This window comes from Symphalangus syndactylus, chromosome 10 (assembly GCF_028878055.3).
Source record: "Symphalangus syndactylus isolate Jambi chromosome 10, NHGRI_mSymSyn1-v2.1_pri, whole genome shotgun sequence".
Classification (NCBI taxonomy): domain Eukaryota; kingdom Metazoa; phylum Chordata; class Mammalia; order Primates; family Hylobatidae; genus Symphalangus; species Symphalangus syndactylus.
In genome coordinates this window covers 20642653-20667919 of record NC_072432.2, presented here as the reverse complement: position 1 = coordinate 20667919, position 25267 = coordinate 20642653, and the positions used below count along the sequence as shown (strand labels likewise).

Below are 25267 nucleotides of genomic sequence, written 5' to 3'. Positions count from 1 at the left end.
GGTGACCAAATCACCTTGCTTGGGTCTTCACTGGTTTTCCCATTGTACTTGGAGTAAAATCCAACCCCTTCCACTCAGGGCTGGACGATCCCCTGACCCTGGGCCTCTGGTGGCTTCTGCAGTTGTCCAGGTCCTCCCTGGTAAGAAAGGGATGAGGCTACAGCACTTATACACACAGGGCTTCCCACACGGCCGGCTCTGTGCACCCCTTCTTCTGCCAGACGTGGCTTTTAGGCCCACGTGCTCACTGTCGGCCTCTTGTTTTCTCCTTCACAGCTACCTTCAACATCCACTGTCCCCACCTTTCCCTTTACTAAGATGCTGAAGGAGGCAATGTGTGGTTTTACTATCCCTCACTGTTGCGGAGCAGCACTGTTCTTAGTGAGGTGTTTGTGATGAAAGCTTGAACTGCAGGGTCTGCAGTGACACCCACACATCTGTCTATCGTGGCTGTCCAGCGTCCTCACCGCTGCGTGTTCTGCTCCTCATGGCCACCCTGCTGGCCCTGACAGCTGGACACTTCACTGTCTCCTCTCAAGGCTCTACAGGGTTCCTCCAGGACCCGGCACCTGAGTGGGGTGCCCTCTGCCAGCAGTCTCCTTCTGCCTACGCAGCAGTCACACACAACCTTCTTCTCCCCTTCTTTTTTTTTTTTTTTTGAGATGGTATCTCGCTCTGTTGCCAGGCTGGAGTGCAGTGGTGTGATCTGGGCTCACTGCAACCTCTACCTCCTGGGTTCAAGTGATTCTCCTGTCTTAGCCTGCTGAGTAGCTGGGACTACAGACATGTGCCACTGCACCCAGCTAACTTTTGTATTTTTAGTAGAGACGGGGTTTCACCATGTTGGCCAGGATGGCCTCGATCTCCTGACCTTGTGATCCACCCCCTCAGCTTCCCAAAGTGCTGGGATTACAGGTGTGAGCCACTGTGCCTGGTCTCTTCTCCCCTTCTTATATCTCCATGAGTGGAATATGGCTCCAGCGAGCCTGATGTCACAGTCATCGGTTCTGTGCCCATGCATGCTGGCATTCCTTCCCCCTGCCCATGTGTGCCCATAGCATTGCCACGCCCATGCCCTGACACAGGCCCTGGTGATCTCTCCCAAGACCACTGCAGTAGCCCCCCTCTGGGGTACACGTCTTTAGCCTTTGATGTAGGATTGGAGCCAGATTTCAGAAGGAGAAGCTAGACTTTCTACCTCAAGTTTCTGCTCTCCAACACACCATGCACCAAACTGCCCGTTGGGTCTTCCTGAGGTGGAGCTCCAGTTCTTTCTGTCCCTTCCTGGCTCACCTTGGCCTATAGAGTAAAATCCATTCTGCCAGCTCACACTCCCTGGCCTCCAGGATACGGCCTCAACTTTTCTCTCTCTTTTTTTTTTTTTTTAAACAGTCTCACTCTGTCACCCAGGCTGAACTGCAGTGGCGCAATCACAGCTCACTGCAGCCTTGACCTCCCAGACTCAAGCAATCCTTTCACCTCAACCTCCTGAGTGGCTGTAACCACAGGCACACAGCACAATGCTCAAATGATTTATTTTTATTTTTAGTAGAGACGGGGGTCTCGCTATGTTGCCCAAGCTGGTCTCGAACTCCTGACCTCAACTGATCCACCCACCTTGGCCTTCCACAGTGCTGGGGTTACAGGTGTGAGCCACCACGCCTGGCCTCACCTTCCTTCTGAGTGTTCTTCTTTTTTGCTGTGTTCTGGTCTACCTCAGTTTCTGTTTTCCACCTGGGGCTTTCCACCTCCTCTGCCAATCTGTCTTCAAACCCTTCCTAGATGGGGAGGGCAGCCTGGATGCGACATGGTTGGGAGGTCTTTCTTGAACGTCCACTGGAGATGTAAGTCACACCGCCTGCCCCTGGCAGCCAAGGGGCTTGTGTCCTGTGGCCCTATCCCTCCAGGCCATGGCTGTTGGATCTGGAGTGGGCACCCAGCTCAGGGGTAACCAGTCTACAGTGTGACCACAGGTGGGACCCAGCAGCTCTTGTCCCCTTTCTTTTCCTGGGATTGAACTAAGAACCCAGCAGGGGTTGAGAATCACGGCTGAATGGTCCTGAGATGCAGGCTGAGCTGTGCCAGGCCTTCTGTAAGCCAGGTAGAAGAACAGAAAGGATGCAGAAGCAGAAGAAGACACTCGAAGCAGGTCGGAAAGGAGCAGACTCGGGATCTGTGGGTCCCAGCCATGGCCCAGTGTTATAGGGAAACCCATGCACTCCTGCCGAGTGGTCTGAGAGCTGCCTGAGTCCAGAGCTGGTCGTTCTACCTCTCATGCCTTCCACGACCTCTGGCTCCTGTTTTTGGAGCCACAGGTCCTCATCTCACTTATTGTCCCTCACGTCCTTATCAGTAACCAAAAGCAGCAGATTAAACAACCCGCCAGCTGGGAGTTCTGGATCTTTCCATGATACCCCCCTTTCCTACCATATTTGGGAGTACACCTTATCTCCCTGACTAAAGGTGAAAACCAGAAGGCCAAGGACTGTGTCTTCATCATCTCGGTCCTGCCAGGTCTCTGCCCTATGCCTGCCAATGGTAGATGCCCAATGAGTAATTCATTGAATAATTGAGTTAAACAAATACAAAAAAAAAAGTCAAAATCCAGCTGCTTTTTGTACCTCCTACATAGACTACTTACTCCATGGTCTTTTTTTTTTTTTTTTTTTTTTGGAGGCACCATCTCAGCTCATTGTAGCCTCAACTTCCCAGGCTTAGGTGATTCTCCCACCTCAGCCTCCTGAGTAGTTGGGACTATAGGCATGCACCACTAAGTCTGGCCAATTTTTGTATTTTTTATAGAGATAGAGTTTCACCATGTTCCCCAGGCTCGTCTCAAAGTCCTGGGGCTCAAAGATCCTCCTACCCTGGACTCTGAAAGTGCTGGGATTACAGGCATGGGCAGCCACACCCAACCCACTTATTTTCTTTGTTCTGAAAGCTAAGAAAAGTACAGTACAGTACACACGCAAACACACACACACACACACACACGAGTACTTGAGCAGCTCTTTCTCTCTCTGAGGAGCAAGAAGCATGAGCGTATTATAAATCAGCCTGAGGAGGAAGCCATTCAGGTAGTTTTCATTATGGTTAATTTTATCACTGCCTCCTGTACATAACCAGAAACTGGCTACACCTTTTTATAATCTCATTTCCATGCCAGCTTTTTAAAATTACAAACTTTTGTTAATGTTTAAATGTGTCCTGCTTCATGAGCTTCATCATGTTTAATTGTATGATTCCTTGTCTCGGTCGAATTGAGACATAGCAATGATAATAATGTATCATTTTGTTTCCTGTTTTCCCACTAGTTGGAAGGAAAGCCATATGTGGCTAAATAAAGGTGGTCCTTACTACCATGTAGATAAATAAACGGTAGTCTTTACTACCATGTAGATAAATAAATGGTGGTCTTTACTACTATTTACTTAATGCAGTTCTTTCTTTTCTTTTTTTTAAGAGACAGGGCTCCACTGTCACCCAGGCTGGAATGCAGTGACCGGATCTCAGCTCACTGCACCCTCTGCTTCCCCGGCTCAAGTGATCCTCCCACCTTAGCCTCCCAAGTGGCTGGGACTACAGTGCATACCACCACACCCGACTAATTTTTATTTTTTATTTTTTTTTAGAAACAGGGTTTCACCATGTGGCCCAGGTTAGTCTCAAGTTCCTAGGCTCAAGCTATCTGCCCACCTTGCCCTCCCAAAGTGCTGAGATGCCCAATGCAGTTATTGTCTGTAAAACTAATACAATACTGAATTTATAAATGATATATTAAAATTATGTTCTCAAACTGGTCACATTTAGTTGCATTTTTTTAATTGATTCAGAGGAGAAAAAAATAAATTATTGCCTGCTCAGACATGCAAGCCACCATGCCTGGCCAGTTTTTTTGTATTTTAAAAGTGAGGAAAGTAATGGTGTAGCATGTTATTTTCGACATTGTTTTATAAAGCCTGGGCCAGGCACAGTGGCTTATACCTATAATCCCAGCACTTTAGGAGGCCAAGGTCAAGGCACTTTGGTAAGATCATTGAGCCCAGGAGTTCAAGCCAGCCTGGGCAACATAGCAAGACCCCAAAAATATTTAAAGATTAGCCAGGTGTGGTGTTGTGTGCCTACAGTCCCAGCTACTCTAGAGGCTGAAGTGGGAGAATCTCTTGAGCCAGGAGTTCAAGGTTGCAGTGAGCCATGACTGTGCCAGTGCACCCCAGCCTGGGCAACAGAGCAAGACTCTGTCTCAAATAAATAAGTAGTTTTGTTGGTAGGTAGGTAGGTAGATGGATGGTTAGATGGACAGATGGACAGATGGACGGACAGACGGACAGCCAGACAGATAGATAGATGGATAGATAGATTAAATGGATAGAAGATAGATAGACAGAAGATAGATGAGATAAATGTATAGATAGATGATAGATTAGATAGATGATTGATAGATTAGATGGATAGATGATAGATAGATAGATAGATAGATAGATAGATAGATAGATAGATAGATAGATAGATAGGATAGATGGATAGATGGATAGATGATTGATAGATGCATAGATAGATAGGCAAGCAGACAGCCAGGACTGTCTTAGGATAACAGGATGGTGAGGGACATGGTCAGAAGACTCACGTATTCTCTGCAGTGTTAGATGATGCCTCAGTAATAGGTCAACAAGAGGGATTTTCCCCCACATAGGCTATATCTGGAAATGCGCTCAGCGTCACAAAACACTGGCAAATTGTTTCCAAACTTGTCTGTGAGATGATAAGAGTATGGAAAGAGAGAATACTCATAAATTCTAAGAATTATTTTCTTGGAGAGTGTTTTGTCCTTTGCTGAAGATCACATTCCCATCAAAATCTTGTGGGGAGGGGTTTGGTGGTAAATCCATAAATTAAATCTCAGATTATTTCTGGTAAGGGATGAATGGAGAGGCTGGCATTGCTCGAATGCCAGAGACGAGACTGGGGAAGCCAGCCTGCAGCTCTGGCTCCCGGAGCCTCTAGGAGGCCCTCACGCTGTCTCAGAAAGAACGACTCAGAGTGTGATGAGAGTAAATAAGAAGATACAGACAAGATGCCCCCAGCTACCCATGGGCACTGTCATCAGGCCGACTGGCACCACCCAGGTCAGTGGTCTCCATCCTCTGCTGGGCTCCTCATGTTTCCCAGATGGTCCTTTTCCTGTTCCCCTGGTAGCTGCTGCAGGAAGCTTTTCCCAGCACACTCCATATGCCCCTCCCCCGACCTGCATGCCGTCCTCCTAGCAGGGCCCCAGCGGCTGGTTTCACAGGGAAAGCAGGCTGTCAGGGAAGCACGCCTTCCCGAGTGGTCTTCCTCCTGCCCCCTTTCCTAAGAGGACATGGTGGTGTCCTCCTGCAGTGTCTCTGCCCCACCGTGAACCCCTTCTCATTCTCACTGGAGCCCATTCCTTATCACCTCCTCTCACACCTCCCTCCATTTATGCTGAGTCTTTCATCTCTTCTAGTTCTTTCTCAGCTCTCAAAATCACTGAAGGCTTTGCCATTCAAAGCAAAACCCTTCTTAAGCCCTATTTCTCCTTCAAGTCACAATCTTCTCCCGAACCTTGGAGATACCTCCCCTTGCCATGCACATGTCTTTAAACTCCCTTTTATGCTGCCTCACATGATTCCTTAGAAATCCCTCTTGCTGAGCTCAGCAGAGCTAGAGTTACATGACCTAGTGGCCACTTCTTCCTAACTTCCCCGTGGCTTCACCACCTTACCCGGTCCTGCCTTCCTGGATGTCTTCATCCTTTCTCTGGTCCTCTCTCTATTCATTGCTTCTCAATCTCCTTCAAGGGTTCTTCCTGCTCTGCCTATCTCTTATTTCAAAAATAGCTTTCCACTCCAGCTGCCTTTTCTGTGAGGACCCCCAGAGCTGCTGTCTTTATTTGGAACTTTATCGTTTCTTACTTGAATAATTTCATAGCAGCCTCCTGCCTGATCGCTCTGACATCAGACTCTCTGCACCCACGGCCATACTCCACCTGCTGTCAGAATTGGGCAAAAACAAATCGGAATCTTTCATTTCCCTGCCAGTAACTCCCACTCACTCTCCCCTGCAGGCCCACGCAAGTCCAAAGTCATTGATTCGTTGATTCATTGGCAGGGTCTTACTCTGTTGCATGGGCTGGAGTGCGGTAGTGGAATCATAACTCACCGTAGCCTCAAACTCCCAGGCTCAAATGATTCTCTTGCCTGTGCCTCTGGAGTAGCTCAGACTTCAGGCATGTGCCACCACACCCAGCTGATTTTTCATATTTTTTGTAGAGACGGGGTCTGACTGTGTTGCCCAGGCTACTCTCAGACTCCTGGCCTCAAGCGTTCCTCCTGCCTCAGCCTCCTAAAGCACTGGGATTACAAGGATGAGCCACCACACTCAGCCCCAAACTCTTGATCGGGACTTACCAAGTCCCCCCTAAGTCTCTCCCTCTGTCCCCGGACCCCACGTCGCTCACAGAGAGTTCCTTCACTTCCCCACACATGCTAGATTTTCTTTATCTGTGCCCCTTCGTAGATGCTGTCACTTCTCCTCTGCCTCTCAACCTTCAAGACACAGTTCACAAATCCCAGCCCGGGAACTTTTTTTCTCCTGGGCAGCTGGCCACTCTCTCTCTTGAAGTTTATCTTGTACTTTCATCATTACCCTTTTATTCTAGCACTTAAAACACTATGATAATCAAGCCATTTCCATGACTGCCTTCTCGACCCTTTTCTGTTTTAGAGTAATGAATGTTATTGATGTTTTAGGGAGTTAAACATGTAAGAAAAGAAGGATGATGTGATAAACTCATCAAGAGGTGATGAAAGCTCTAGGAAGAGAGTTCCTTGACTCTGATTCAGGGAAGAAGAGAAAGTACCATTATCCCCAAGATTACTGGCTCAAGTCTTCACTGATCCATTTAAGTAGGCTAAATGGTGTCTCAGAAAAGAGCCCCAGGGCAGAAAACAGAAAACCTCTGCAACCCTCTGGCTTTAGTTTTCTTTCCTCTCAGGTAGCAACCCTTGGTTTTCTTTAAACTTCATCTTCTGAAATTGACTCGGAAATCTTCATCCCACCCTCCAAAAACTTACTATCAGCATTCTTTTTAAGCTTCTTTGTTCATTTGATAGGTCGGGAGAGGAATAGAGATTCAGATAGAGAGACAGCATAAGACACAGAAAGAGACAAAGAGAGAAATGCCTTCTCCTCTCTTGAGTTCCGTGAATACAAAGGCTTTCCCCGCTCCTCTTTGCAGTTGTAGACCCATTGCAGGGAGATTCTCAGCACCAGTTGTCTGGATTTTGTGAAGGTGCTCAGGATATATAGTGCAGTGGTTCAGAATTGGGGTGATTTTGCCCCCCCCCCCAGAGACATTCAGTGAGGTCTGGAGATATTTTGGGGGCTTCTACAGACATCTAGTGGGTAGAGGTCAGGGATGCAATTAAACATGCTGCAATGTATGGGACACCCCCAAACAGAGAACCACCTGGCCCAAAATGTAAATGGTGCTGAAATGGAGGACCCCTGATCTAGTTGGAATGGAGACAGAGCATTACTGGAACATAGTGAGTTGCCAGGTTTAACTCATCTTCACATAAGTACCATTGAGCACCAACTGTATACAGAACATAGTGCCATGCATTTCACGGAATGCCTGGTTTAAGGCACTTCAGTCTATAATGGGAAGAGGAAATGGGAAAGCAGTGTTTATCCGGGAGACACTGTTAGACACCATCCATTAGTGTTCTGAGCCAACATCACAACAGCCATATTATGAGACAGGCATGATTCATACCCTTTAAAGATAACCTGAAGCCCAAATCACTCAACTATAAGGTGGTAGAGGAAAGATTTAAACCTGGAGCTAAGTGATTCCACCACCCATGTTCTCATGATGCTCTTGATTAGGCAGATGAACAAATATACAAATAATTATGATACAGGACATAGTAAGAGCAGTGCTACAAGAGAGATGCAAATAGAGCTTAGAGCTTAGGGTGGGATTAACAAAGACTACATAGAAGAGGTGGCTTTTGACATGCGTTTTGGATGAGCTGTAGGATGAGGGGAAGAAGTTTCAGACATGGAGATGCACAAATGTATACACACAGAGAGGCCAGGCGTGGTGGCTCACACCTGTAATCCCGGCAGTGTGGAAGGCTGTGCTGGGCAGATGACTTGAGCCTAGGAGTTTGAGACCAGACTGGGCAACATGGAAACCTCACCTGTAGAAAAAAATATAAAAATTAGCCAGGTGTGGTGGCATGTGCCTGTAGTCCCAGCTACCCGGTAGGCTGAGGTAGGAAGATCACTTGAGCCCAGGAGGTCAAGGCTGCAGTGAACTGTGATGGCATCATTGTACTCCAGCCTGGGTGACAGAGCAAGACCCTGTCTCAAAACAAAAAAAAAAAAAAAGAAAGAAAGAATCAGACTTAGTCATGCAGTCCTATTTGGCCAGAGGATGAGAATTGGTTGGCAGTCAGGAGAGCATCTATTTTGAGGTAGGCATGGTGTGATAGGAAGGGTTACAGAGTTAGAATTAAAATAATTCCTTTCTACCTCTTACAAGCAGAATGACTTCGGGCAAGTCACTTACCTCTTTGAGCTGTGGTTCATTATCCATAAAGAAAGGAAAGGGTTCCTTCTTCACAGGGTTGTTGTAAATATTAAATAACATATTTTTATTTATGCACTTTGTAAATTCTAAAGCACTGATCTATGCCTCTCAGAGAAGAGGTGTAGTTGTAGTCTGGGTCTATATTGGTCTATTCATTTTTGTTGTTGTTTTTGTCATCATTGTTAATTTGGTAAGTGGAAGAGATCCATTGATGGTTTCTGGGCAGGGAAAGGACATGATTAGAGTAGTATCTTTGAACAGTCACAATGTCAGTAGATGAAAAGGGAGTGAGGCTGAAGCAGACAGCCTGGATAGGAGGCTTTCACAATAGTTGAGGTGAGAGGTAGTCTAAGGTAACATATGCTGTTGGATGCAAAAAGGGAGAACTCCGTCTCAAAAAAAAAAAAAAAAAAAAAAAAAAGGGAGAGAAGTATGATACAAGAAATCTGGTAAGGGAAGATTGGCCAGTCTTGGCACTTGAGTGAACATGCAGGATGATAGATAGGGAGAATGATGATGGTGACCTAAAATCAAAACTGGGTGTTGGGGAGACTGGAATATTGTTAGGTGAGAGAGAAGGTAGATGATGATTTTAGAGTGACAGATGGGCATCTGGGTAGAAGTGTCTGGAAGGCAGGGGAAAATCCAGGCATGGAGCTTAGAAAAGAGTCCAAGGCTGGAGTGGATGGTACCAGCCAAGGCAGTGGCAGTGAAAGGGAACCCACAGGGAGCTAGCAGAGCACAGAAATGGCAGAGGCGATGGGTGGTAGCCCTCTGGGAGCTGTTTCATCCAGAGATTGGACAAGAAAGGAAGGACTTGCAAAGGAAACAGCAGGCAGACACTGGAGAGAACCAGACAGGACCGTGAATCCCAAGGAGGAAGGGGATCGTGGGCAAGAGGGGCGAACAGTGTCAACCATTGTGAAGAGGTCGACGAGGATGGAGGCTGAGCTGTGGTCATGGGGTTTATGGATCATACAGTCGATGTCTCTAAGGGCAGCATGCATTGTGGGTAGAAGCCACATCACTGGAGCTTGGTGGAAGGACAGAAGGCATTCACTTATGGGGATAACAGAGTTAAAGTAATGTTTGCTTGTTATTGTTCTAGACTGGGGAAAAAAATCAGTGTTTCTGTTGGTTGGGGAGAAAAAGCCTATAGAGAAAGAGATTGCTGACGAAGGCAGAAACAGACAGTTGAGTCAAGTCTTGCAATGAATAAGCAAAAGTTAAATTAGAGGCTTGGATTGACCTTGGAGGTGGTTAGGGGCAGAAGAGAAGAGGGAAGAACAGATTTTGAAATGCAGAGTTGGGAGGCTGAGGCGGGTGGATCACCTGAGGTCAGGAGATCGAGACCAGCCTGGCCAACATGGTGAAACCTCGTCTCTACTAAAAATACAAAAATTAGCTAGGTGTGGTGATGGGCACCTGTAATCCCAACTACTCAGGAGGCTGAGGCAGGAGAATTGCTTGAACCCAGGAGGCAGAGCTGCAGTAAGCCAAGATCATGCCACTGCACTCCAGCCTGGGCAACAGAGCGAGACTCTCTCTGAGAAAAAAAAAAAAAGAAAAAGAAAAAGAGAAAAGAAAGAAATGCAGCGAGAGGAAGCAGGGACCCCTGTATTTTCAGGAGAGCAGGGTCTGAGTATTTTGGGGATGGGGATGGAGCCCTACAGGCTTATCCACTGCCTACCCTGCCACCCCCTCCCAATCATATTCCTTTCTGAAGTGTGGAACTATTTAGCGGCTTTAGTACACGGAGGCAGGCTTAAGAATATAACCGCTCCCCCAACCCCATGCATACCCTCTTTCGATTTTATTTGTGCTGTGGCTCAGAATAGCTTGCACCCTTAAATTCCTCACATGCTGCTTCAGTCCTTTTCGTCACCGTAGGTGTTGCCTGTGCTTTGTGGTGGGATGTTTAGCCCCTCATGGATGGTACCCGTGTCGTGCCAGTCCCTGGGTGTGTCAGATAAGCTGCACTGGCCATATCCTTTCCGTGAGGATCTGCCCCAGCATAGCCTGCTACATACCCCCAGGCCCCAGCCCCAGCAGATAGACTCTGGATGTCTGGCCAGGGACCAAATTCTCCTGCACAAGTGGGGAGAGAGGTGGAGCAGAGGCAGGGAAGGGAGAGAGATGTGTTGCCCACCCAAATGCATGTAACACTTGATCTGCTCGAGAAGGCATGAGAAGCAGAGGATCAGTGGGAGACACCAGGGCCCTGAGAGCTGGGGAGAGCAGCTTGGGTTTCTTGTTCGCTGGGTCCCAGGCCAGTCCCTGTTAAGTCCTGGCTGCGTATCCTGGGCCCATTCCCAGGCTCCCCTTGTCTTTCAGCAACCCTCAGTCCAGTCAGAGGAGGTTTCTGTGCCCCACTGCCCTCACACAGGTCTCTGCAAGCCCGTCTCACAGGGGCTCCTCCTAAGACCTGGAGGGGTGCACTTTTCCTTCCCTGTTCTGGGGTCACCAGCCCAGCTTTTGCCTCTGCCCGGACCCTCACGAGGACAGGCTCCCTCTTTGCTCCGTCACATGTAGACTCACCATTCTTGTCCTCTTCCTATTAGCAGAGTGCTTTACTTTTCCACCATGTGAGACCCAGGCTTCTACACAGGGGCTTGTTCATTGAATACTATCAGCAGCATTATTTAGCCGGAAAACCAGTAGAGAACATATATTTCCTGATCATTGAAAAAAAATACCAGAAGCAATGAATGTTGTTACATCATCCGGAGTGAGGAGATGAGAAAGAATGCTGGCTTTGACCTTCCATCCTGGAGGGCAGCGTGGAAAGGGAGAAGAAAAGCAAGCTGTGTGCCATGTGTGTCGGCAAGGGGGAGAAGGGACCAGAAATAGACTGCCCCCGGCAGGACACAGAGCACTTGTGGGACGCCCGAGGAATTTGAACTCTCCACAGACCAAGGAGGTGGCAGGAGTAAGACATCGGTATTCTGTAACATCAAGGGAAAATAAGACCAGACTAAGAAGAATACAATAATGTTAAAATACCCAGATCTCCAGAGGCTGGTGTGTCACTGTGGGTTTGTTTTAGGGATGAAGAAAGGGAATTGGTGATCTGGAGCTAGACTAATGTCTGTGTCTGTTTAGTTTCAGCAGAGATGACCGGAGTTAGATAGGACTCTCATGATTTTGGACACCTGCTCGCTGGGCTCTAAACCTGGGCCTGGATTTCACAGAGTGGAGAACCAGCCCCTGGAGAAGTCTAGCTGGTAGTTTTTAGAAGGAAGAGGGAGCATTGTGACTCCCTGCCAGTTAGGCAGTATGTAGCCAAGACAGGCTGCCCCAGACATAAGTCCTTCGGGCCTCAGTGGCTTCACCTTTAAGAAGAGAGACTTGGACTAGTGGATTCTTGGAGGTCTAAAACTCCCTTATTCTAGAACACATCTAGACAGGCTTCTTTACTCCTTACAAGTTCTTTGATCCAGAGTTAAAAGGAACCCTGGAGTGGAGATAAAGCCCACCAGCTCTGGGCGGGGCTGTTGAAGCAAGACAGCAGGGGGTCAGGAGAAGGAACCCTCAGTGGAGCACAGGTGGAATGTGGTCTGCCTCAAGCCTGGGGTTGGATCTACAGTTTTTCTCTTAACAATGCTTTTCCCAGATTTGCACAAAATTACCTAGCACCTTTACATCTTGTGAATATCACCGCAGCATTAGGTAAAAACAAGTTCAGGTTTTATGATCAAAACAACATCTGGGCCAGGTGCAGTGGCTCACACCTGTAATCCCAACAGTTTTGAGAGGCTGAGGCGGGTGGATCACCTGAGGTCAGGAGTTCGAGACCAGCCTGGCCAACATGGTGAAACCCTGCCTCTCCTAAAAATACAAAAATTAGCTGGGTGTGGTGGTGGGCGCCTGTAATCCTAGCTACTTGGGAGACTGAGGCACGGGAATCGCTTGAATGGGAGGCAGAGGTTGCAGGGAGTTGAGATCACACCACTGCACTCCAGCCTGGGTGACAACAGCAAAACTCCATCTCAAAAAAAAAAAAGAAAAGAAAAGAAAAACAAAATTTGGAGCAAAGTTAAGCTGCAGGTGACGGCACAACACAACTGTCTAGGGCCTGTCAGCCCAACCCGTCCTCCTACACAAAGGAGTTGAGTTTGGTGAAGAAGCATCATTTTGCATCATTTCAAAAGTCTCATCATAAATTCTGTGACATAATCCATCACAAGTAGGAAGCACGCCTCCAGAATAGACTGGATGATGACGAATGGCAGCTCCTACAGAAAGAGAAGATTCATTGCCACTGGGGTATTATTTGCAATTCTTTTCAACGTTGCACAGTCAGTTCCCTTGCCCTCCTTCAATTTTGTTCATGGCATTAAACCAGATTTTTCCAGGGAGATTAAAGACGGGTTTGCAGTGGTATCAAAGAGTATCTCTTACACTGTTTGCATAAAGAGATTAATTGTCATCTACTTGTTTCATTTACATGGAGTTTCCCAAAATGCTACCCAGATCCACAGGCAAATGCTGGGCAGTGACAAGACTGCTTGCACATAGAACTTGGAAAAAGCTTTTTGTTAAAAACCTAAATAACATCCTGTGTCAAAACAAATGTGACAATGAGCTATTATTTCTCTCCCCATAATAGCATGTTGTCACATCTCTGCGTCCTGCATGAATGGGGGAAGGGAGGCCTTGTGAGAGGGAGCAGGGTGGGGGAGGCCTGCTGAAACCTTAGAGAGGCACTTCCTGGTTTTGCATTTTCTAAAAACAGAAACTGCTCCTGGGGGAGGTAACTCAGAGGTTAATCTCTGCAGGTGCCCGGCCACAGCCTCGTGTTCATTTCCAGAGAAGGGCTCTGAGGTTGCCTGAGAACACCAGCTACAGTGACCTGACCGCGTTTCTCACGGCCGCCAGCTCCCCTTCGGAGGTGGACAGTTTTCCTTATTTGCGAGGATTAGACGGAAATGGAACAGGTAATTAGAGTCTTTTCTCTTTTCAGTGGGAGTTTCTGTGTTTTAGTCTTTACATGTGGATTTTAAGTATGATTGGGAGATTTAGCACTATGTGGGAGAAAGGCACTGAAGTTGCAGAAGGGAATTCTTGGTACAAGTTCAAGTGCGTTGAAACTGTGTTACATTGGTACAAGCCCTGCAGAATTACATGTTAGCACATTAGTCTCCTTGAGCTCTTCTGCTGTTACCAATTGCCTTAAGCACCTTCTCTGAGCTCTCCTTTGGTGGACTAAATATATTCAGTTCCGAGAAATTCTTATTGAAATTGCAATTTTCTTTTTAAGTGTAAGATCAGACTTAGGGTTTTTGGCCCAGCTGCCCTCTGCCTTGTCCCACGTGCCCCCATTTGAGAGGGTAGCCTGTGGGTGGGTGGGGCTGGTAGACACATACCACCCCACCAACCTATGCTGCAGCCAGGAGGGGAAGAGGTGGTGCTTGGTCCAACTCAGAGACAGGCATACCTTGGCTCCGTGCCCCACCAGCATGGGGACCACTTAGGATGGGAAGCCTCCGCCCTCTGCCATCTGTGTCCACCCAGCTCTTTCCCACATCGTTTCTTTCTCTGCACTTACTCTCTCTGCCCTCAACTGGGCATAGAGTGGCCAGGCTTTGAATTTGCTTTAGAATCTGCCGTCTCCTTGCGGGTCTCTAAGTCAGCTGGGTCAGTACCACTATTCTGGCATGCTACAGCTAAAAGATCAGAGAAACTAAAAGCCATCCCCCAGAAAATGTGATAATTCCTTATCGGAGAAAGACCCAAGACGGGTACCTTCCACCTCTGTTTGTGTCCAACTGCACCATTTTCTGGACCCCTTCACACTGGAATGGTCCCCAGTCCTCCTGGTGGAAGAGGTGTCAGGATTCTGGAGTCCTGAATTATTTTCTTGTCTACCCCACTTTCCTTTCCCCCACACTTTAGACTAATCACAGCATTAAAATTTTAAATCAAAGGCTGTTCTGAGTTCCATTCTTCTAGGAGAGTAACTTGCTGCATTTCCCAGGGTTACTTGGATTGAATTTCACTTAATTTTCCAGTACTTTACATAAACTGATAATTCTGAAAAAGCTTTTAAACCTGAAACATTTGATCCATTTTGTAGCATGTTAATAAGTTTTTGGTTATACATAAAAGCAACCTGGTGATTTGTTACTCATTTTTCTTCTCTCTGTTTTCCAAAACATTTCTTCTTTAATTTTTGTGTGCTGATGAGGATGTGATTAACATGTCAGTAAATACGTCAGTACTTTGTCATCAGAAAGATGGCATAGCAGTCATCTTAAGTAAACATCATTAGGAAAAAAAATATTGACTATTACTTGAAATGTGCCGGTCTGGGAGAAAAGTCTTGTTTTGGGGAGCATGAAGAAGTGGTTTAAGCCTGGGTGCGGTGGCTCATGCCTGTAATCTCAGCACTTTGGGAGGCCGAGGTGGATGGATCATTTGAGGTCAGAAGTTTGAGACCAGCCTGGCCAACATGACGAAACGCTGCGTCTACTAAAAATACAAAAATTAGCTGGGCGTGGTGGCAGGTGCCTGTAGTCCCAGCTACTCGGGAAGCTGAGGCAGGAGAATTGCTTGAACCCAGGAGGTGGAGGTTGCAGTGAGCCAAGATCGTGCCACTGCACTCTAGCCTGAGCAACAGATCTAAACTCTGTCTCAAAAGGAAAAAAAAATGTTTTAAAATATCATAACCAGCATCCGGCCTCCCGGACAAAATGGCGCACGATCCACAAAACCCTAACTTGGAGGGACAGCCTCCGTGCTCGGGACTCATTAATTTTTTTCTGTGCTCCACTTCCAGTAGCTCTTGAATAAATTATGCAGTCTGAGAAAATGGGGGAAAAAGAACACAAAGACACAGAACTATTGATTTTAGAGGAGCTTGTTTTATTTTAAAATCATTCCGTGATTTCAAACGGAAGAGAGGTCTTTGCAAGGTGACATGAAATTTCTCTTCCACGGAAAGAATGAATGACTTGACCTAGAAATGACTAGGCTTTCTCGGAGACCTAGCAGCGAAGGCATCCACCCATAGTGAACTCACACGTGCCCGCGGGGACTTGGAACCTGGGCTCCCTTGAGCACAGACACCTCAGTAACTCACCAGCTCCATGGCGGCCCCCAGGGTCAGTTTGCACACAGCTTGTCTTTTGCCCACAGTCACTTACTTCCTGTTTTACTAAAGGCATCTAAGAGCTCACAGCCTAAAGAGGGCACGCCTGGACCAGACGTGTCTTTGGGAGATGACACAAGTTCATCTCCCGAAGATGAAGGAAATGACTGAGTCATAAACAGAGTTCAGTGCAGGTGGATGGAAACAGAGAGGCTGCGGAAGAGACTGGAAAGGGCTCCGAAAGGCTGTTTTCTGAGGGTAGCATGAAGGCTGTGTTGTTTGGTTTAGAGGGTGGATCCAGAGTTGTAAGTGGAGAAGCATCTTCTCTTTCTAGCTCCTGGGGGCCCCCTCCTCTCACCAGAGAGCATGGCACTCTTCCCCCAGCTGCTGAGAAAGCACAGAATGTTCCGTGGTGTTCCCAAGGGTTTTTTACAAAAATTGCTTTCACTAATAACTCCAGGAAGACAGAGAGGAGTCAATAAAATGACAGGTGCAGACTTTTCCTGCAATTCCAAAAAGTTGATAGAATATGGAGCCCAACAGAACCTTAGATGTCAGCTGAGCAGAACCTGTCACGTGACAAGTGACCAGGTAGATGGCCCAAGGTGTACAGCTCCTCTCCTCGCTTGTGCCTGTGGTGTTCCGCCCCGCAACACGATCCTGCTGCATTTGCCTGACACCTGCTTGTCTTTATGGACACTTAAAGGGAGCCAGGCAACATCCAGATGGACCGGGAAGGAAAACCACTTTCTATATAAAACTCAGTATTTTGTGTAAAATTGGAGTTTCGTAACAAAGAGAAGGAAAATAGTTTAGCCCTTCAAAATGTGAATTGTTGCAGAATAGGCCGGGCGCGATGGCTCACGCCTGTAATCCCAGCACTTTGGGAGGCTGAGGCGGGTGGATCACTGGGAGGTCAGGAGTTCAAGACCAGCCTGACCAACCTCATCTCTACTAAAAATCCAAAAAAAAAAGAAAAAAAAATTAGCAAGGCGTGGTAGCATGTGCCTGTTGTCCCAGCTACTCAGGAGGCTGAGGCAGGAAAATTGCTTGAACTGAGAAGGCGGAGGCTGCAGTGAGCCAAGATTGCTCCACTGCTCCACTGCACTCCACCCTGGGTGACAGAGCAAGACTCTGTCTCAAAAAAAAAAAAAAAAATTTGTTGCAGAATAAACAACATAGGGACGTAGAGGGAGAGTCATTGGGAAGGCATAGAGAAGCAGGCATTTAATGAAGCCCTGAGGGAGGAAAGAGACCTCAAGAAGGCAGATATAATTCCCCACAATGTCTTAAGACAGCTAGAGGACATTAAAGGGACGTGAAATCCCATGAACCTAATGCACATTGCTGTCCATTAAGCTGCTCGTTTCTGCAGTGCTCTACTTACTTCTGAATGTTTCAAGCTGAGTGTACTTATTCCCATAGATGCAGGAAGGCATCTAGTCTACCCTCCTTAGTTTTGAAGGTAAGAGAAACAGACCCCAGAGGAATGAAGTCACTTTCGGAGGTGACATAGGCAGTGAGTGGTAGATCTGGTACTGGGACTCCGTCTTCCTGGGCTAGGAATGTGCAGGAAGGGAGAGTTGAAAGGTGATGAGGGAGGAGAAGGGAGACACCATTTCTAGGGCTTTTCTCCTCTATCTACCAACTACCTGCTACCTACCTACTTGGACATCCTGACTAGAGTTTGATGAAAGAAAACAGCAATCCCTGATGGAAAACATTATCTCTCAGTTGTTTATACAGTCTAGTAAGTTATTTAATGTCTCTATAGTTTCTCTTTTGTTGTTTTGTTTTAACAGGGTCTCACTCTGTCACCCAGGCTGGATTGCAGTGGTGTGATCATAGCTCACTGCAGCCTTCACTTCCCAGGCTCAAGTGATCCTCCCACTTCAGCCTCCTGAGTAGCTGGAACTGTAGGCATGCACCACCATGCCCAGCTAATTTTTTGTATTTTTTTGTGGAAACGGGGTTTCACTATGTTGCCCAAGCTGTTCTTGAACTCCTGGGCTCAAGCAACCCGCCTCAGCCTCCCAAAGTGCCAGGATTACAGGCATGCGCCACCGCGCCTGGCCAGCATTTCTGTAGTTGTAAGTTCCATCTTCTCGAGAGGGCCTAACAGAATCTAGAGCAGTAGATTGTAGACCTGGCTTTGCTTCTCTGTCAACTTTGAGCTCCTGGCACATTTATGTTTCAAGACACAAAATCTTTGGACCAGAAACGTGATAACTTCTGAGTTTTGTTGGTTGTTTGTTTTTTTTACCATAAAATGACATAACCAGACTAAAAGATTTCAAAACTTGGATCTGTGATTCCACCTTGGATCTTTCATGAACTCTCCATTCCCACACTTTTGACTTCATTAAAAAACAGAGACAGGTATGAATGATAAAAGATAGAGTGGCATTAGCTATGTAGAAATTGCTCTATGAAGGATTTAGCTGTAATTTGTTGTTGAGACTCTAAAATTCACTAGGTTTGCTTTAAATGTTTAAATGTAGACCAGATTGGAGGTTTACATTAGCTCAGTTTGGTAGGTAGGTAAGTATATAAGTAGCTGAATAAAAAATCCTATAGATTGTATTCTAATGCAGCTTAAATTTTTTATCGCTGTGTTTTTGTCATTGTGCTCAAAGGAAGATGTAAAATTATAACAGAAAATAGTTTGTGTGATACTGTATTTCACTAGAGGAAAATGTAAAATGGATTGCTTGAGTGCATAAATATATTGGTCTCATAAGCATTCTTTAATTTATCTGTAGGCAGTCATTAAAGCTTTGGCTTGGACCAAAGGCCTTTAATGGAAACTAATTGGTATATTGAGGTCCTTTTAAACAGACCAAAATAACAATGACAATTAAAATAACTCATAAATATTTCAAGTCCAGTCCTCAATAGCATACTTTTTAGCAGAAGTTAATATTTTTGAAGCAATCCTTGAAGAAATTTGCTATCTTAAAAAAAAGCAGCCTCTACTGTAAAACATTTGGTTTTATTAAGGTTATCTGCCAAGTAATTAACATGTGCATGGGGCTCACTTTGTGTAAAAGTTATTTCCGGTGATTTCCACATACACCTTTGTCTCTTATTATAGAAAAATCCTTCTCTTTTGAGATCGTTTTTGAAAGCAAAACACAATAATGAAAAATAGCAAACCTGGCCGGGCACAGTGGCTCAAGTCTATTATCCCAGCACAGGCCTGGGATTGCCAAGGCAGGCAGATCACCTGAGGTCAGGAGTTTGAAACCAGCCTGGCCAATATGGCAAAATCCCGTCTTCACTAAAAATACAAAAATTATCCATCAGGGTAGCGGACGCCTGTAATCCCAGCTACTTGGGAGGCTGAGGCAGGAGGATCACTTGAACCCAGGAGGTGGAGGTTACAGTGAGCTGAGATTGTGCCATTGCACTCCAGCCTGGGCAACAGAACGAGACTTCATCTAAAAAAAAAAAAAAAAAAAATAGCAAACCTGAGCCTAGATTCCAGCTCAGCCCCTACTGAGTGTATGCCCTCAGGCTACCTACCATTACTACTCTCTCTGAGCCTGTTTCTTTATGTGTAAAATGACAATTTAACTGCCTTACCGGATTGTGGTGAGGATTATGTATGTAAAGTGCTTAATGCAGTCCCTGGCATATAGGAGGTAATGGTAGCTGCAACTATCTTTTTGCAAAGGTTTCCACAGCCCCACATGGGTACTTTGCATGCAAATGATGGAAAATGCCTCTTCCTTCTAGGAAACAGCACCAGGCATGACCTGACCCCAGTCACAGCCGTCAGTGTCCACTTGCTGAGCAGTAATGGAACGCCGGTGCTGGTGGATGGTCCCATCTATGTCACTGTGCCCCTGGCCACGCAGAGCAGCCTGAGGCACAATGCCTATGTCGCGGCGTGGCGGTTTGACCAGAAGCTGGGTAAGCAAGAGTTCTGTGCCGACGATCGGCTACCAGACGGCTTCGTTGCTGTTTGATTTTCCTTCTAAGAAGCTCATGGAAGTCTCCTTTCCTTGAAGTCAGTGAATGCTGCTGCTCACATTGCATTGTGTGGTTTCTCATGGGGACGGCACCCTTCCCCGTGCTGTTCAGACCCTCTCTTGGGAACTCACTTCTTGTTTGTTTTTGTGTTTGTTTTTGTTTTGCACATTTAACCTAATTTACTTGAATCTGTAGAGGTTATTAGAGCTAAAACTGGCTCTCCTAATCTTCATCCTTTTATTCACCAGAAGGTCATGTGGTTGCTCTTGGTCGTGTGTGGTATTTTCTTTTTTCCTGTTTTCTGAAAAAGGACAAACATTTGGCCAAAACTGTACAAAACAAAGAAAATAAAAATTACCCATAAGTCTTACCACCTAGAGAAAACCACTAATATATCTTGAATTCTGTCCTTCTAGGGCTTTCACAGTGCACATAGGTATTAGTTATCAACTGCTGTGTAACACACCACTCTAAAAGTTAGCTGCTTAAAACAACAGTGAGCTCCAGTATCTCAGAGTTTCTGGGGGTCAGGAATCCAGGTACTGCTGAGCTGGGTGGTAGGTCTCAGAGTCTCTTACACGGCGGCTGTCAAGCTGTGGGTCAAGGCTGTGGTCCTCTCCAGCAAGGTTCAGCTGGGGCTAATGAGTGTGACTCACAGGACTGAAGGCAGACCTCACTTCCTTGCCGGCTGTTGACCAGAGGCCTTACCTCTTTACCACGTGGGCCCCTCCATAGAGCTGCTTACTACACAGCAGTTTGCTTTCCCCTGAGCAAATGACCCAAAAGTAAATAAAAATGATATAGTAGGCCGGATGTGGTGGCTCACACCTGTAATCCCAGCACTTTGGGAGGCCGAGGCGGGTGGTTCACTTGAGGCCAGGAGTCTGAGACCAACCTGGCCAACGTGGCAAAACCCCATCTCTACTAAAAATACAAAATGCTGTGGAGCCAGGTATGGCAGCAGGTACCTGTCATCCCAGCTTCTCGGGAGGCTGAGGCAGAAGAATCAATTGAACCCAGGAGGTGGAGGCTGCAGTGAGTCGAGATCATGCCACTGCACTCCAGCCTGGGTTACAGAGCAAGACTCTGTCTCTAAACAAATAAATATAGTAATTTAAAAGCCCAAGTGCCCAGAATGAGGTCATGGTCTTTTGTAACCTAATCTCAAAAGCAGCATACCATCATTTCTTTCCATTAGGCTGTTGGTCACACAGACTCACACTGGTATAGACCAGCACTGAGAGTAGACTATACAGGGGAGTGAATACCAGAGGTAGGGGTCACTTGGGGCTGGCTATCTGAGAGGTTGCCTTCTACAAAGCATATTTAGCAGAAATGAGATCATGTGCTGAATACTGTTTGGGTGCAGTGGCTCACACCTGAAATCCCAACACTTTGGGAGGCTGAGGCGGGAGGATTGCTTGAGCCCAGGAATTCAAAGTTACAGTGAGTCATGTCACTATGATCGAGCCACTGCACCTCGTAGGTAACAGAGCGAGACCGCTCACTCACTCAATCAACCAATAATATATACGTAAAAATACATTTGTACAGCATGAACATCTTTCCATAGCATCATTATTCTGCCATGTCAATTTTAATAAGTCCATAGTATTCCATCCTGTGGATATATCATACTTCACTTTGGTTCATCTATCCCCTGCAATTAGAAAAAAAAGTTACTATTCTAACCAATGGTGTAGAAAATATCTTTGTAGCTAAATCTTTATGCACAGCCTTGGTTATTTCCTTAGGATGACATTGCTGAGTTACAAAATTTACAAAATTCTAAAACTTTTAAAACATATTTCCAGATTTCCCTCCAGACAGTTGTATTGGTTTCCACTGATGATACCAGCCCAGGAGCATGTGCTCGGGCTGAGGGTCTTGGCAGCATGGGGGTTCTTACACCCCTTTGCTTCCTAGTGCCCTGAAAGTCAAGCTTGAAAATATCAATTTGCTGCCGGGCACGGTGGCTCACACCTGTAATCCCAGCACTTTGGGAGGTGAGGCGGGCAGATCACTTGTGGTCAGGAGTTTGAGACCAGCCTGGCCAACATGGTGAAACCCTATCTCTACTAAAAATACAGAAAAATTAGCCAAGTGTGCTGGTGCATGTCCATAGTCCCAGCTACTTGGGAGGCTGAGGTGGGAGAATCCCTTGAACCTGGGAGGCAGAGGTTGCACTGAGCCGAGATCGCATCACTGCACTCCAGCCTGGATGACAGGGCAAGACTGTCGCAAAAAAAGAAAATATCAGTTTTCAAATAACCCAGTTCAGAATTTAAAACTGTCAGACCGTGCATGAAGATAATTGGGAGATTTTTGCTATCAGCATGTTTTCAAAGATACCTAATTCCTTGAATCAGTTAAAACAGAGTTCTAGGAATTATATTTTGAAAGAAACGCCTGTTGGGCTTTTGCAGGGGATTTTTGTTTTGTCTTATTTTTACTTTCCAAATAATTAATAGAGACTCTGTAATTATTTGTGTGGAATGCATTGATTTTACTAGCCACAGTAAACTTGATATTGTTAAGTGGATTGTGATGCTGTCTGTTCACATATCCTGCAGTAAGCGAGACGGGCAGTTTATTGATGGTGTGTGTTCTCTGCGAGCCTGATAATTTGGGGGGCATTGAGGTCGTGGTGGGGACCTGAGGTACACTGGGCCTCCAGGAGGGAGTAGCCTGAGGGATGTGTGACCAAGAGTCTCTGAAGAATGCTGGAATTCTAAAGGACAGAAGAAAATGGATAAAGAACAACACAGAGGAAGTGGGCAAGAGAATGGAAAGAGCTTAGAGCTTGTGTTTTGTTTCCTGAAAACCTGGGTTCTGCTACTTATAAAACTGTGAGTCCCACCTTGGGCAAACGACTTACCTCTATTTGCATTTGTTAGAGATATGAATATACACCCCCTTGTATATTCTGCCTGTCCCCATTAGCCCTCCCAAGGGGGCTCAAGCACACCCAGGTCAATGCACTGAGAAGCAGAGAGTGTGGTTAAGAGCAGGGAGCCTGGGGGGCACACAGTGGTGTGGAATGCCAGCTCTGCCACCCACTGGCTGTGTGACCCTGGCCAAGTTACTTAACCTTTCTGGTCTAGTTTCTTCCACTGTGAAATGGCAATAATAATAGTACCCACTGTTGTTATAATGAGTGTATTAGGATTCTGTAAAGAAACAGAGCCAATAGGAGATATATATATATATTTGGAGAGAGGGATTGATTTTAAGGAATTGGCTCACGCAGTTGGGAAGGCTGGCAAGTCCAAAATTGCAAGGCAGGCTGATGAGATGAGGCCCTCCCTCACTGTGAGAGTGATCTGCTTCACTCAAAGTCAACTGATTGGACCAGGCACCGTAGCTCATGCCTGTAATACCAGCACTTTGGGAGGCCAATGCAGGCAGATCACCTGAGGTCAAGAGTTTGAGACCAGCCTAGCCAGTATGGTGAAACCCCATCTCTACTAAAAATATGAAAAATTAGCTGGGCGTGGTTGTGCATGCCTATAATCCCAGCTACTCCAGAGGCTGAGGCAGGAGAATCACTTAAACCCAGGATGTGGAGGTTGAGGTGGGCCGAGATTGCGTCCCCACACTCCAGCTTGGACATCAGAGTGAGACACCATCTCAAAAAAAAAAAAAAGAAAAGAAAAGAAAGAAGTAAAGAAAAAAAAAAAAGCAAAGTCAACTGGTTGAACAGTTTATCTCTTCTAAACAAAATACCTTCCCTGTAACATCCGGACATATTTGACCACATTTCTGGGGACTGTGGCCTAGCCATGTTGTCAGACAAAATTAGTCATCACAAAAGTAAATGACAGCTTGTCACTTTCACGAGCACAGCCGATCCTTTCTAGTCCCCTCCCTGGCCTCATCCTGAGCACATTGTGCACGTTGCAATGGTCCTAGCAGCTTGAATGGCACGGTATGCGGGTGCCAGTTACTCCCTGTGCCCTCCCTGAGTCTGTGCAGGTACCAGCCACTCCCTGCACCTTCACCGAGTCTGTGTGGGTACCAGTTACTCCCTGTGCCCTCGCCAAGTCTATTTATCTTTGATTGCTTGTGATTAATAGCAGTTTCTGGCATAATGCTAGGTACCCAACTAAAATGTCTGTTGAATGGTTGAATCACATGAGAATAATTTTAGAGTTTTTTGTTTTCTTTTGTTTTTAAGAGACAGGGTCTCCCTCTGTCATCCAGGCTAGAGTGCAATGGTGTGATCATAGCTCACTACAGTCTCTATCTCAAGAGCTGAAGCAATCCTCCCACCTCAGCCCCTTGAAGAGCTGGGAGTACAAGGGTGGTCACCAGGCCCAGCTAATTTTGGGGGGTTTTTTGAGACGGAGTCTTACTCTGTCGCCCAAGCTGGCATGCTGTGGCAAGATCTCAGCTCACTACAATCTCCACCTCCCAGGTTCAAGCGATTCTAGTGCCTCAGCCTCCCAAGTAGCTGGGATTACAGGTGCCCACCACCACCCCGGGCTAATTTTTGTATTTTTTTAGTAGAGATGGGTTTCACTATGTTGCCTAGGCTGGTCTCAAACTCCTGGGCTCAAGTGATCCACCCGCCTCAGCTTCCCACAGTCCTGGGATGACAGGCGTGAGCTACCATGTCTAGCCAATTTAGATATCTTTAAAAGGCAATTTAAGATACTCTGATATGCTTGTAATCCCAGCACTTTGGGAGGCCGAGGCAGGCGGATCACGAGGTCAGGAGATCAAGACCATCCTGACTAACACGGCAAAACCTCATCTCTACTAAAAATACAAAAAATTAGCCGGGCGTGGTGGCAGGCTCCTGTAGTCCCAGCTACTCAGGAGGCTGAGGCAGGAGAATGGCGTAAGTAAACCTGGGAGGTGGAGCTTGCGGTGAGCGGAGATCATGTTGGCTGTATATATAGAATTTACCTTTATGTATATATGTATATGTACACATTATAGAAGGATGATGTTTAAGCTCTTGTTTAGAGGGAGGACAGTTCTATTGGATTTTTTTTCTATCTTGGAGCCTCATTCCCTGCTGTTTATTTTCTCCTTCTCATTTTTGCCTTCTCTTTTTTAATGAGTGTATTTGAATATGGAGGAATAAGGCTGGGGCTCCTAATACAAGGAAGCCATCCCTAGGGATTCCTATGTGGGTCGTGTGCACTATAACGATATGGCACAGGTGTATAAAAGCAGCATCCTTGCTTTCCTCAGTGGACTTTACATACAGTTCACAAACAACAAACTTAGTTAAAGAAGTTTTTGATGTCCATGGCAGACGGAAATATCTCTGCATCCTAATCTCTGGGCCCTGTGGATATTACCTTATATAGTCAAGGGACTTGGTGGAAGTGAGGAAGAATCTGGAGATGGGGGGATTCTCGTGGACTTTCTGGATGGGCCCACAGCCATCACAAGAGCCCTTATGAGCAGGATGCAAGAGGAGCCAGAATCAGACGAGGAGACGGCAGTGTGAGGATGGGAGCGCAGGCTGGAGCCATGCACTTTGGAAATGCGGGAAGGGGACCCAAGCCAAGGAATACAGGCAGCCACTGGAAGCCAAAATCAGCAAGCAAGGCATTCTCCCTTCTGAG

General features: G+C 46.4%; 1 protein-coding gene across 1 annotated transcript in view; it reads left to right on the top strand.

The window, feature by feature from the left end:
- FAM171A1 (family with sequence similarity 171 member A1) overlaps nucleotides 1-25267 on the top strand; it is a 162721-nt gene that overhangs the window by 103960 nt on the left and 33494 nt on the right. Inside the window, exons 4-5 of the mRNA XM_055296633.2 lie at nucleotides 13399-13557; nucleotides 19449-19625. Of these exons, the coding sequence (XP_055152608.1) occupies nucleotides 13399-13557; nucleotides 19449-19625 (336 nt within the window). The remainder of the gene's footprint in view (nucleotides 1-13398; nucleotides 13558-19448; nucleotides 19626-25267) is intronic.